The sequence below is a fragment of the Schistocerca cancellata genome, chromosome 1, assembly GCF_023864275.1.
Source record: "Schistocerca cancellata isolate TAMUIC-IGC-003103 chromosome 1, iqSchCanc2.1, whole genome shotgun sequence".
In the NCBI taxonomy this organism is placed as follows: domain Eukaryota; kingdom Metazoa; phylum Arthropoda; class Insecta; order Orthoptera; family Acrididae; genus Schistocerca; species Schistocerca cancellata.
In genome coordinates, this window is record NC_064626.1 from 266732269 (window position 1) to 266745898 (window position 13630).

Below are 13630 nucleotides of genomic sequence, written 5' to 3' on the forward strand. Positions count from 1 at the left end.
AACATTTCCTGTCTGTTCTAGATTCAATAGACTTAATCCAGGAAGACGCAAAAGCAGCATGTGATCACTTGCGGAACAATGGATCAGGGTGTAACCATGACAGAAATAGTAATGCACAAAACCACAACCATGGAAATGGTGGGGGTGGTAACAAGCGGCAAGAGCATTCGCAAAATTGTAATAATGGTAGAAATCAAAACGGGTATGGTCAACCGTCCCACAATAAAAAGCATTGATTTGACGACCGGTACGATTCCAGATTGCCAGGGACCAACCGCTGGAAAAATGCGCGAGGTCAGTGGTATAGCAATTACAATGACGGTAATCGTAATTGGAATCAGAATCAGTGACCAAGCCCAGAGCGGCAGGGTAATGACCGGTACGATAACAACAGACCACCACTGCAGAACGCACCTATTGCACAGTCGTGGCGGCCCTCAAACCAAAGCGTAAACATAGTAGAGGTCGCGGATAATAGCCGTCCAAGTACCTTGCAAGCAAGCCATCCGACAAACTAGAATCGGCCTCGATATGCTCTCCATCGCTGGCCGAGGGGTGGAGTGAGAGCAACACGAATAACAATAGTACCCCTGGAATACGTATGCTGCGATACAACGACGGGATCAGTATGGATAAAGATCTACTGACCGAACCGCATGAATGTAAGAAAGATAGCAACGAGAATGTGCAAGCCATAATAGAAGCGAAAATCAATGATGTTGCAGTGAATATAATCATTGACACAGGTGCCTCAGTGAGTGTAATGAGTACAGAGTTGTTTAAAGCACTAGGGAAGGGACGTAGTATACCGACTTTCCCAGTTAATAATTGCAAGGTGTCTGGAGCTATAAGTGCACAGAGCCAGTTAGTTAAGTACCAGGTGCAGGTGGAGATTTGTAAGGAGGGCGAAGCCATAGTGAGCTCGTTCCTAATTGTTAAAGGGTTAAAGGTGGCCTGCATTCTGGGAGTAGATTTTCTCCGTGAGAGGGACGCAGTGATCGACCTCTCCTCGGGAAAACTAAGCATAGTTAATAAAGGTAGGAGGATTGAGTTGTCTATGATGAAATCGAAGGAGGTACTTGTGCCATGTTGTAATCGAATTAATATCAAAGGTAGGAACCCCTGGGTACTACACCTTAATGATTATTCACCTGTGACGGATCTCTATTATCCGAATATAGGAGATAGAAATTTTGAACCAAATGTTGATGAATTTCGAACCAAAGTACAGGAATCTGAAAGTTTAAGCAACATACAAAAGCAACAGTTGACGCAGCTGTTATCGGAATATACCATGGTATTTACCGACCGACCAGGAATAGTCAAAGGGTACCACTATCACATAGAGGTGATGCCTCACAAAACATACTGTCGTGCATCTTACTCCATCCCTTGGTCGAGGAGGGAAGTAGTGGCTAAGGAGATTAGGAAGATGTTAGAATGGGATATCATTGAGCCCTCTCTCTCTCCATATAGTAGTCCTCTTGTAGCAGTGGCGAAAGCCAACGGAAAAATCCGGCTAGTGTTAGATGCACGGGATATCAATAAAATCATTATACCCGTCAGAACTCGCCCAGAAAATTTAGATGAGCAGATACAAAAATTCCACGGAGTGCAGTACTTGACCTCGGTTGATCTTAAAAGTTCGTACTGGCAAATCCCACTTACACCAGAATCAAGGAAGTACACAGCCTTTATATTCGGAGGGCAAAGTTACCAATTCAAGGTACTTCCCTTCGGATTGAATGTAAGTGCTGGAGTATTTATTACTGCTCTAGACACGGTACTGGGTCCAGACTTGTTAAAAAATATCACAGTATATGTTGATGACCTGGTAATCGCTACTGCTACTTGGGACGAACATATGGAATTGCTGCATAGAGTATTAGAGAAATTTAAGCAAGCAGGTGTGACAGCAAATTTAGAAAAGTCAAAATTCGGACGCAAGAAAATTAAATTCCTAGGACACCTTATCACGCCGCTTGGTATCAGCCCAGACAACAAAAAACTAGAGGCGATCCGAGAATTGAGAATTTCCGAGCCCCCGAACTAAGCGGCAATTGAAAGCATTCATTGGACTTACGTCTTTTTTCAGAAGGTTCGTACCTAATCAGTTGTTAAATGACGCGTCATTGTTAAATCTACTGCGAAAAAATGTGCAGTGGGTTTGGACTGACAAATGTCAGCAAGCTTTTGAAGCAATTAAAACCGCCCTGCTGAATGCAAATATTTTGCAGCACCCGGACCTATCAAAAAATTTTTGTCTTGCGACGGACTCGTGTTCCTATGGCTTGGGAGCGTGCCTGTTCCAGTGGGAGGAAGGCAATGACCCGGCAACAATAAAGATTATCGGCTTTGCCAGTAGGACTTTAACTAGCTGCGAGAGAGCCTACTTGGCAACGGAACTGGAAGCGCTCGCCGTAGTCTGGGCTGTAAAAAAGTTTAATTACTACCTATATGGGAAGGAGATTAAAGTGTATAGTGACCACCAGGCGTTAAGTTTTTTGATGTCATGCAAGCTATTCCATACCCGACTAAGGAGATGGATGCTTACATTACAAGAATACCGAATAAAGATTATGTATATAAGAGGACAAGACAACATAGTAGCGGATGCTTTGTCGCGACTGCCGGTAGGATTACCGGAGTTAGCCGAGATGCTAGAACAATCCGCCGAATATAAAGTGCTTTTAGTACGAGACAATGCTTACAGGAAGGATTTTCTATATATATGTCAAAATATGTCTGAACTACAGAGGTCAGATCCGATGTGGGCAAAAATCATTAACAATATTGAAAATGGTGTCAACAATAGAGACGAGCAAGGTTTTAAAATTGTGGACAATATTTTGTATTATAAACTTAGCACGAAAGAAGACGGCTGGGCAGTATGCATACCTAACCAGTCTGTCAATGTCATAATATGGTACACGCACTTGGCATGGGGCCATGCAGGAATCGGGAAGTGTGCAGAAATCATGGCGAGATACTGCCACTTTCCCCGAATGAAACACCAAATTCAGGTAACAGTTAGGAGTTGCACTATATGCCAGAAAGCAAAACACTATAATAGGTCTACCAAATTTGAACTTCATCCCATAGTTCCACTCCGGCCGCTTCAACTAGTAACTGTGGATGTAGCAGGTCCCTACCCCATGGCCAGAGGAGGTATGAAATATATACTGGCCATGTACGATATTTTTTCCAAATACTTGGCAATTTATTGTATAAAATCAGCTACTGCCAAAACCATAGTCAGACGGATCAATCAAGAATACTTGCCTCAAGTGGGGAAACCTGAAGCCATAACGACTGACAATGCCACTTATTTCACGGGTCACACTTGGAAAAATTACCTAATGGAACAAGGTATACAGCATATTCTAGTATCCCGGTTCCATCCGGAAGCAAGTTTAGTCGAAAGAACGTTCAGAGAATTGAATAAGTTCCTTAGAATTTACATAGGGAACCGACACACAAGATGGCCTGAGTTGGTACCTAAATTTGTAGAAATCCACAATTTAACACCCCACTCAAGTACAGGATACCCACCAGTAGAGATATTGAAAGGGGTTAATGAGACACAGAATGAATGGCTGACGCCTTTACCGAGACTACCAGCCAGGGTAGAAACAAGAGAGGAAAAGAGAAAAAAGATATGGGACAACCTAACCAGCTGTGCTGCAAAGAGAAAAAAGAAGTACGACCGAGGTGTAACTAACAAACAGAAATACAATGTAGGGGACATGGTGCTTATTCGTAACCACCCCAAATCCTCAGCCACCCTAAAGCGAAATAGTAAGTGGCAAATGGTATATTCAGGGCCCTTTGAAGTAATAAAGGTGCCACACGAATGTAGCTATTTGTTAGCACATCCACAGACGGGGAAAATAAAAGGACTGTATCCACGTAAAGATGTAAAGTTATTTATTCAGTGACATGTCTGATGTAAATAGTAGTGGTAAGAAGATTTCAATTGTGTTTTAGAGTATAAGTATGTTAGCTTTAAGAAAGAATCTATGTATAGTTACACTTTTGAGGAAGTAGAATCAGTAAACTGAGCAATAATATGCAAATGGAAGACTTTGTTTACAGACAGTTAGTGTCATTAAAATACTACATGCTCTTCAAGCAATGAATAATCTTTTGTTGATAAAATAATGATTAATTTCTTGAATCATTTTGTAGTAAGTAAGTACAATTAATGATGAAATCTCATATAAATATGTAGCAGATGTAATTGTGTTAGAATTAAGGAACCCTGAGAGAGAGTCTATACTAGCCAAAAATTGACTTTGTAGTACGAAATAATTATGTGATGTAATGTTTACTGCCAATAGTGATCTGAGAACGACACTGGAGCAGAATCCAATAAAAAACAAAACCGTTCCGTGTAACCTATGCTTTGTATGTATTAATGCTTCAATTGAAGCCTGTGTACTTGGTACACGTTCTTGAATATTAATTACGTGGTACGCGAATCAAGTTACGCGGAAACTACACGGTAGTCCTGTAGGACGGACCGTTAGAAATAATACTAGTACTAAACTAAGTATTTATTGAACAATATGCCCAAGTCAAGCTGTCATGCACATGGTAAAATCTGTTTGCTGGATGGGTGATAACCTGGCAAGCTACACTAAAAGAGGAAAAGAAAGCTATGCCAAAAAAAAAAAAAAAAAAATCACACACCTTTAAATAATTACAAAAAAGCAATATATGCCTAGTAATGGTACTAAAAGTGTGTAATGAGAAGGTAACACGATGGACTCAATGTAGATGAGAGTGATTATGCTAAGAACAGTTGTTATGCATTAAAAATAAACTGTGTGCACAAACAATCTAGGAAAGGACGGAATATTGTGTGTAGTAGGGACAGAAAATGACTGTTGTATCTGCATCAATATATACGTCGGTATAAGTTAAGTGTTGAGTGACTAACTGTCATAGCGCAGTGCTCAACGAACAGTACACTGTGAGTAAAAACGGTAGTTAGTGATACGTTCGGAGTCAATTCAAACAAACATCGCTCGACGGAGACATTTAGTATGTGTGTACCGAAATATTTTCGCGTGTTGAAGGACGCTCTGGCAGTGTATCAACCATGAGAACAAGTGAAAGTGTGTAGTACAATGTGCGTGTGACGAACCCTGAATACCAGTGTCACAATGCCACAAGAAACCTGTTATCACGCCAAAACGTCCTGTGCATACCAGCGAAGCGACGGCGTAATGAACAATAAACGCTTTTAACCAAAGTGCATTTTCTTCCACAGCTAATAAATTGTATCCTTAAAGACAGTACACCGTTGTGGAATATTTGTTTCATGCGTTACGACGGGGAGCCATGCGGAGAAGCAGAGATGGGTGCCGTGCCGCCAGCCAGCCGGTCGCAGGAAACCACTGCAACACGCCGACATTGGTGAATGGTTCGGCGCGGTTCGCGACTGCTCGGGCGCCACCGCAGCACGCCGTCGATGTTGCTGCTAGCAGGTCGTCGACCTCAGCGGTCGTTGGCACGCCGCGCTCCAGACGACGCTACGCAACAATTGCTTCGCGCCACCCGCTCCGTACGACATTGTTGACGTTCAACCGAACATTACCAACTATGTTGTTCATGTACTAATATGAAAATGATTTATTGAACACGAAATTACGTGACAAACATTTTTTTTGCTGAGTATAAATCAAAACATTCACTTGTTCGATGATATATGTCATATGTTTTCGTCATATTAGTGACACAAACTGACACGAATGCCATACAACGGTAGAACATTTGTCGTGAGTAAGTGTAAAGACAATCCATTACATTGCTATCGAACTGTTTAATGATTGACCTTAATTGTGACACAGAAAACAAATGTGGAAAAGTGTAGAAGGTACATTTTTAGTAGAGAGGCTAAAAGGTTTAACATTTTGACATAAATAATCATTGTTATCTGTGAACATTGGACAAAGTCCACCCTTGTTTGATGAACAAAACCGTGTGTTAAGACAAACCAGGCGAGATGACCATGGCTCCGGCGCAGTTTTCCCAGGTTTTCTGATCGCACGTAGCCCAAATGGGGGAGCCAGAAAACTGTAATGACCCTGGGACTAGGTTTACGGTCACCTCGCAAAGTGTGAAAAAACTATAAAAAGTGTAATTAAAACTATAATGTAAAAGAGCAAAGAAGTGAACCGTGAATATTTCAAACAAGGTGATAGACAATGACAAAACGGACGTTAGTGGCAGCATATTGCCGAACATTCTTAACGTTAGTCAATTGCTGCCAGGGGGCATTGTAACGTCCCTTAGCAAAAGACATATTTTGTAGTAAAGAGAAAATATTATGCATCGTATTCAGTTATTGTATGGAATTATGTATTTTTTTTATTATTATTTATTTTAGATAATATCTGTGTCGGCGAGTACTGAAACCGCACAGACGATAAATATCATACAGAGATGAAAAATATCCCTAGTATAAATAATACAGAACGAACAGTAATTTCTTTGTCTTCTTCTTGGATTTACGTGAGAAGGATAGCCTGTGACGTGATATTGTATGCTAGCGTAGCATTCTTTTGTCAAGTTTGTAAGAGGGACGCCATTAGGCAAGATTGTTAAAAAGGTGTGTACTACTCAAATTGTTTAAATGTTTGAATAGAGTTATTTAGTGAAACCTTGCATTATGATTCATGTCAAGCTTGCCTGGTATTTTATCCCATCCCTTTAAGACATTTTCAGTTGTTTAAATATTATTCGTGGTGCAGAGCGGCGCTACGAACGAGCCAGCCGCTGCCGCGGTTCATTTAAATTGCAGTACATGAAACCTATCATACCGCAAAGAAGCGGTCAGGTAACAGTGAAGTGAAAAATTATTTCTTTCAGCTTTCGAAGTTGCAGAGCAGAGCAGCAGATTTTATGATGTGTTTTACAGGCTGACGCGGGCTGCTGATAATATAGTACTAATAGTGAAAAGAGATAATTTATTTTCATCACATGAAAGAAATCTTGCTGTGCGTAGTTCTGGTCTGGCAACCTTATAGTAAAAAACATCATTTTTCTCCGATAATAGTCTCATGTTCTTGTGCTAGTCGTGGTAATTATTGGTGTTTTACGCTTAACAAAAATCCACTGCAAAATTATGATGTTGAACAGTCATTGCGTACTATAACTGCTTTAATAGAAAGCCAGATACAGAACAATAAGAACCCAATATATTCTGTTTTGTTGAAAATTATAAAGAAATTCTTGGCACAGCATTACTAAAAGGTATTTCGCGACTCTTTTCGTATATGCGTTATTACGCGAGCAATAACAAAAACAAAACCAAAATAAATAGAAAAGAGTATGTATACATATAATTTAAGAGCATACGCGAAAAGCCGTGGCCCACAGAGTTTAAGTTCATGGGTTCACCTCCTGCCCTCTACAGTTTTTTTTTATTCACTTTCACATTTTTTTTTATAAGATCCTGAGACTTTCTTATTGATTTATTAGCGGCATGTTCTGTAATATTAGAGGTTATGTACATGTACTTGCATAATCAGCTCAATTTCCTCTGACATGTAGACATGAAGTTCACAATAGCTCCAGTTCAGGATCTCTTTCAAACATCCTTAATTCAGAGGGATACAATACAAAGGAAATTCAAATATTAAACTCGAGCAGGTATAAAACACAAATTTAAATATATTAAAACAATACAAATAATGATCACAATTTCACCTTAAACAATACTTTTTAGTTACCGTTCAAGTGTAAGCTGCATTATTACAAAAATAGTATACATTTAGTTACAGACAGTTGTCTATAAAACGTAGCAATACAGTAAAATTGTGCACTTAAATACACTCTTGCATGCACAGTAAATAAATTATAAAAATGCAGATCACATACATGAAGAGGTAGTTGATAATGACTTTTCAGATCACCGGTTATAATTATTTATGTACATTTTTGTTGGGCTTAAAAATTAACACACTTCATAAATTTTTGTTTCCTGATTCAAAAAGTAGACATTGACATGAAATGTATAATTTTATGAAAGATAAATTATTTCTCGTTTTATATTAAGTCACTGCTCAAAAGAGAACATGCTTGCAAAGCCACCAAATTTGTATTTGGTTGTATCATTTTCTCATATATGAGAAAGAATCAGTTAGTTCCAAAATTGATAATACTTCCAATCATGTTCAGCAAATTCTACATATAGCTCATGAGCATATACACATTTTGTCAATGCCATTTATAAATTATGTGCATAAACAAATCTTATGTATGACAGTTTCATTATAAATTCAATAAATACTAGCAAATGATGTATGGTTAAACATTTTTTATTGCTTACCTTCCATACCTGGAAAGATGCTTGTGTCTTTTATGACAAATAACATACAGTTACATGCAATACAGTAAGAATAAACTTAAATATATTTTCTTCGATGAGGTTTAATTTTTGGTTAATTGTCAGAAATACGGCATTAAATTCCTCCCTTCCTTAGCAGAAAGAAATCTACTAAAATCATGGAATTCTATGCAAAATACACAGCCTTACTCAGGCACATAGTAGCAACAGATCACAGCCTGTGGAATGCACAATGTAACTTCAGATACAAAACTTTCAATTTTGGCTTCTGAATTAACAGGAAAAGATAGTATTTACATTTTTTATAACACAACATTTTCATACCAAACCTAATCAGTGTTACAACACTCATCAGTAACACAACAAATTACAAAACATTTTCATTAACATTCTTTGAAGCCATGAGAGATACCAAAATTCATGAACAAACTTCCATAACTATAAGCTCAATCACAGAAAACACTGTTGCATATGACAAAAAGCTGCACTAAACTCACTCTTTGGGGAAAAATTATAGAAGTTTCCTTTAACAAATAAATATATTTTTAACTGAGTAATAGTAAATTCTTAATAAGCTTTGTTGTATTCTTTTCACAACAGACATCCAGATATTCAGCACTCAAACATTAATGTTTCCAAGAAACATAGCATGGTTTTGTCATAGAACCTGCCCCAAATATGTCCAGGATGGCACTGTATGTGGCAGCAGCTCCACCTAGCACTCCTATGAGAATTAGCTCCCACATATAAATACGATGATGTATCGGGATATACCTGTAAAAAGACATTACAGTAAGCAATAGAAGAAGCAGCAATAGCACAACAAACAACAGAAACTACATGATCTATGGTCTCAAGGAAAATTCAATTCACATTTTAATGGAAGTAATCTGGAGCCCATTCTTTGAACTATATTTTCCTAAATTGGTCTCATACCTAAGATGACAATATAGCCAGGGCTGATTTGAGAACATTCTTCCACAAAAGTGACTGATCATTTGGTGCCCCCTTTTCCCCTCATACAATTTCATATGTGCCAGTTTCTGCTACTAATTGTGATAGGCACTGTATACAAATCTTGCAGTAGTACACCTACCTCAGTTTGTCACCATTGGTGCCTCTCTCAGCTGGTTGCCCCAAGACACGGCTTACCACTTTTGCCTTAAAGCAGCCCTCATTCTATCAATAAGAGTAAACTGAAATACTCAAATTTCATGTTTTCTTCCTGTGCGATACTAAATAGTACTTTGCTTCCTTACAAATATTCCTCCATTTCATGTCTAGAAATACTTTTCAACAGTTTACCCTGTAATTGTAGGCCTTTATCATGAATACAATTGTTCCCTGGGACATACTACTATAATCAGGTGAAGTTGGTTTTATCACCAAGAGAGCTATAACTACAGTGCTTGATTTGTGACAGTATGTACTGGTATGCTGTACTGGTACCTCAGACGAACTGGAAGTTATGAAACAATGAAACTCCAGGTAGCAATATCAACAATGTAGGGAACTGTAAACACAACATGTTAAGTTGCAGACACTTACACATAAACTTTTGGCCACAGCCTTCATCAGAAAAAGGGAAATACAACCATTCATTCACACAAGCAAGCACACCTCACACACACATCACCACCAACTCCAGCAGCTCGGGCCTGGATGCATAAAATTAGTCAAACATACAATGCAGTTTACACTGGCATTGTTGTTGTCTTTGCTGTAATTTCTGTTTCATTTAGTGTGAAGGCATCTTAAATTCAATGTTATCTGGGAACAACGTCAGGTTAGAGTGTCAATGAGGGTAAGCTGTCAGTGCCAACGGAGGATCTTCACTTTGTATTGATTCATTTTTACTATTCACATTCTCCTTGAAGACACATTAGGGGTGGGGGTGGGGTGGGGGAGATCAGCCAGTGCACCAACTGTCTTCAAGGAGTGAATGAATAGTAACAATGGATAAAAAACAACAGGCAAAAAGTGCAGTGTACTTACACTCGTGAAGAGCCATGGCAGAAGATTAGCACATATTCACAAGACACAAAGGAACGCATGCAAGTGAGCAGTATGATAATGCCTGGTGTCATAACTATTAGTATATTAGAAGAGATTGGGCTAAATAACAAAATTTAGGATGGACATGATAACACTGCTTGTATTACTAGTAAAAATGATATTGCAAGGAATGAAGCAGAAGTTGGCGTAAAAGTAAGTTAGTCAATTATGTGCTCCAGAGATCTTATTTTTGACAAACATTATGATGTAGAAAGAGTCAAATTAATGAACAAATTACCATACTTACATACAGTTAAGGACAGGAAAATTTTTTGTAATGATAATGTAAAACTCTAAGATTTTATGAAATGTCACAAAATTCTTGGTCCCTTCCCCCAAATCAACAAACCAACCAACAAAATTCGTCATTTTCCCTATTCCTGTATAAAACTGCCAAAAATCTGAGCTATTTACTAATATTGGTAACAGATAGTTACTGAATGTCAAAATTGTATTTTGACATGTTTTCCAAGGCAGGGGGTTTGCATATAATCTCAAAATGACAGTTCACTTACCTTGTAAAGTGCTATAGGTCTGGTTGTCACTGCAAACAAAAATGCTCTATCTCCAACGAACCTTGCACCAGTAAAATTTTAACTGTCGCTGTCACATTTCCCAACATTTCTGCACCACAAATCGTATCAAAAGATCTTGGATGCAGCACATAAAGTAAACTACATATTTTCATAGTATGTAAGCATAAATCTGAAAACCACCATGTACAACATTTTGGACCTGCAAATATTTAAATCAATATGGTGTGTCTGGTTATCTACTTATAAGTCAATTACAGCTCAGGATACGTGACATCATGCAAACAGCACAGTCATCCATATTGTAGAAATACAAAGGGTGTTCCATATTGATTTCCACTTTATTTTTTCCATTGTTCATAGTGTGTCATTTGACTCACCGTTACAGTTGCAAGTATGTAATACTTTTGTCTGACCACAGGTGACAGGAAGATCACTAGAAGTGCAATCTCTGCAATGTACAGCCCATTTTCCCCAACTGCTGCCATTATTTGAGGACAACATGGAGTGTGAACATCAAGGAGAGCACTGGATGATGTGGTTTCTGTGGAAAGAATGTGCAAACACCGTGGATATTCACAGGTGATTGGAGACAGTGTGTGCAGTGTGGACCATCATGAAAAGTGCTCTTGCAACATGACAATGCAACCCCCATACAGTCAGAAAATCACAGCTCCCATTGCTGAAATGGGATTACAGGTATTGCTATACCCACTGTATTCACCTGACTTGTTCCTTTTAACTTTTGTAGGCCCTCCTCATAAAACTTTTCTGGAATCTTTCACACCCACCACAGGACAGCTGCTCACAGTTCCTAGAGTCTGCAAAATGATATCAGTGCAGATGTTTCTTCATAGCCACAAAGACGCCAAGTCAGAAGAAACCGGTTGTTGTGACAGCACCAGGAACCCCTTTACAGCAATGGCAGCCATAGTTTTCTGACTCATATTGGGATGAGTGTTATCATGTTGCAAAGGCACTTTTCGCAATGGTTCACATTCTTCACACATTGCCACCGACTGTCTGTGAATATCCACAGAAACCCCACCATCCAGCACCGTCCTTGATGATCACACTCAGCGTTGTTCTTCCAAGCTGTGACTGCAGTTGGCAAAATGGGCTGTTCTGTGCAGGGATTACAATTCTAGTGATTTTCCTGCTTTCTACCATTAGACCAAAGTACTACATACATGCAGCTGTAATGATGAGTCAAATGGTATCCCTTGTATGTTACCTTACTGACTTCTGTATCCCCAAAGTTAGTAATTATTCTAATGGTATAAGTAGCTGAAAATAAACATTTTTGCACACCTACTATATGGTTTAAATTTTCATCAATAACCATACCTAAGAATACCCTTCTACTGGTATACTAGATCAAGAGGACTCTGTGAAATGATCTTCGTAATTTTCTCACTGTGTACACTATGTGATGTCCCTCTTCGTGCTATTCAAACAGCGTAGGGCAAATTCCTGCACTTTTTTTTCCTTCTTCTTCTTCTTCTTAACCAGGCTGGCAACAACAGAAACAGTTTTGCACAACCTATTTCAGGACTGAAAGAGAATTTGTCTGTAGGGGTGTAATGAGGTCAGGGTGATCTCTCATTAAAGTGTAGTAATTTGACAAGTTCATGGAACCTGTTCATTGTCATTCAGTCCCTAATATAATCAGGGATCCATGAACATGACCACAGATCATTCAAGAAAACACCCTTTTTCACAAAAATCACCTCTGGCATACATGATACCAATTATTGTCTCCAGTTCCTCTAACAATATGGTCCAAGTGGTATTTTGTATGTATTCCATACATCTGAGTCTCTGTGGTATTTTTATGATACCCAGCATTGTTTCATCAAAACTATGGCAGATGGCACTTATGTGAGAGATGTTCTCTGTGTGGCAGGCATATGCAATGTGACCTCCTCTTTCCTTCAGGATGTTTGAAACAGCCCTTCTTCCAGACAACAGCATTCTTGTTGTTGTTGTGGTCTTCAGTCCTGAGACTGGTTTGATACAGCTCTCCATGCTACTCTGTCCTGTGCAAGCTTCTTCATCTCCCAGTACCTACTGCAACCTACATCCTTCTGAATCTGCTTAGTGTATTCATCTCTTGGTCTCCCTCTACGATTTTTACCCTCCATGCTGCCCTCCAATACTAAATGGGTGATCCCTTGATGCCTCAGAACATGTCCTACCAACCGATCCCTTCTTCTAGTCAAGTTGTGCCACAAACTTCTCTTCTCACCAATCCTATTCAGTACCTCCTCATTAGTTATGTGATGTACCCATCTAACCTTCAGCATTCTTCTGTAGCACCACATTTCGAAAGCTTCTATTCTCTTCTTGCCCAAACCATTTATCGTCCATGTTTCACATCCATACAAGGCTACACTCCATACAAATACTTTCAGAAACGATTTCCTTACACTTAAATCAATACTTGATGTTAACAAATTTCTCTTCTTCATAAACGCTTTCCTTCCCATTGCCAGTCTACATTTTATATCCTCTCTACTTCGACCGTCATCAGTAATTTTGCTCCCCAAATAGCAAAATTCCTTTACTACTTGAAGTGTTTCATTTCCCAATCTAATTCCCTCAGCATCATCTGACTTAAATTCGACTACATTCCATTATCCTCGTTTTGCTTTTGTTGATGTTCATCTTATATTCTCCCTTCAAG

The 13630-nt window shown here is 38.9% G+C and overlaps 1 protein-coding gene across 2 annotated transcripts in view; it reads right to left on the reverse strand.

Annotated features, from left to right (window-relative positions):
• Window positions 1-7401: 7401 nt before the first annotated feature.
• LOC126170933 (uncharacterized) overlaps window positions 7402-13630 on the reverse strand; it is a 65312-nt gene continuing 59083 nt past the window's right edge. The window contains exon 8 of one of the 2 annotated variants that reach the window (XM_049920761.1): window positions 7402-9130. In XM_049920761.1, coding sequence (XP_049776718.1) covers window positions 8983-9130 — 148 coding nt within the window. In that variant the 3' untranslated portion in view covers window positions 7402-8982. The remainder of the gene's footprint in view (window positions 9131-13630) is intronic. The other variant, XM_049920760.1, reaches the window with a different exon arrangement.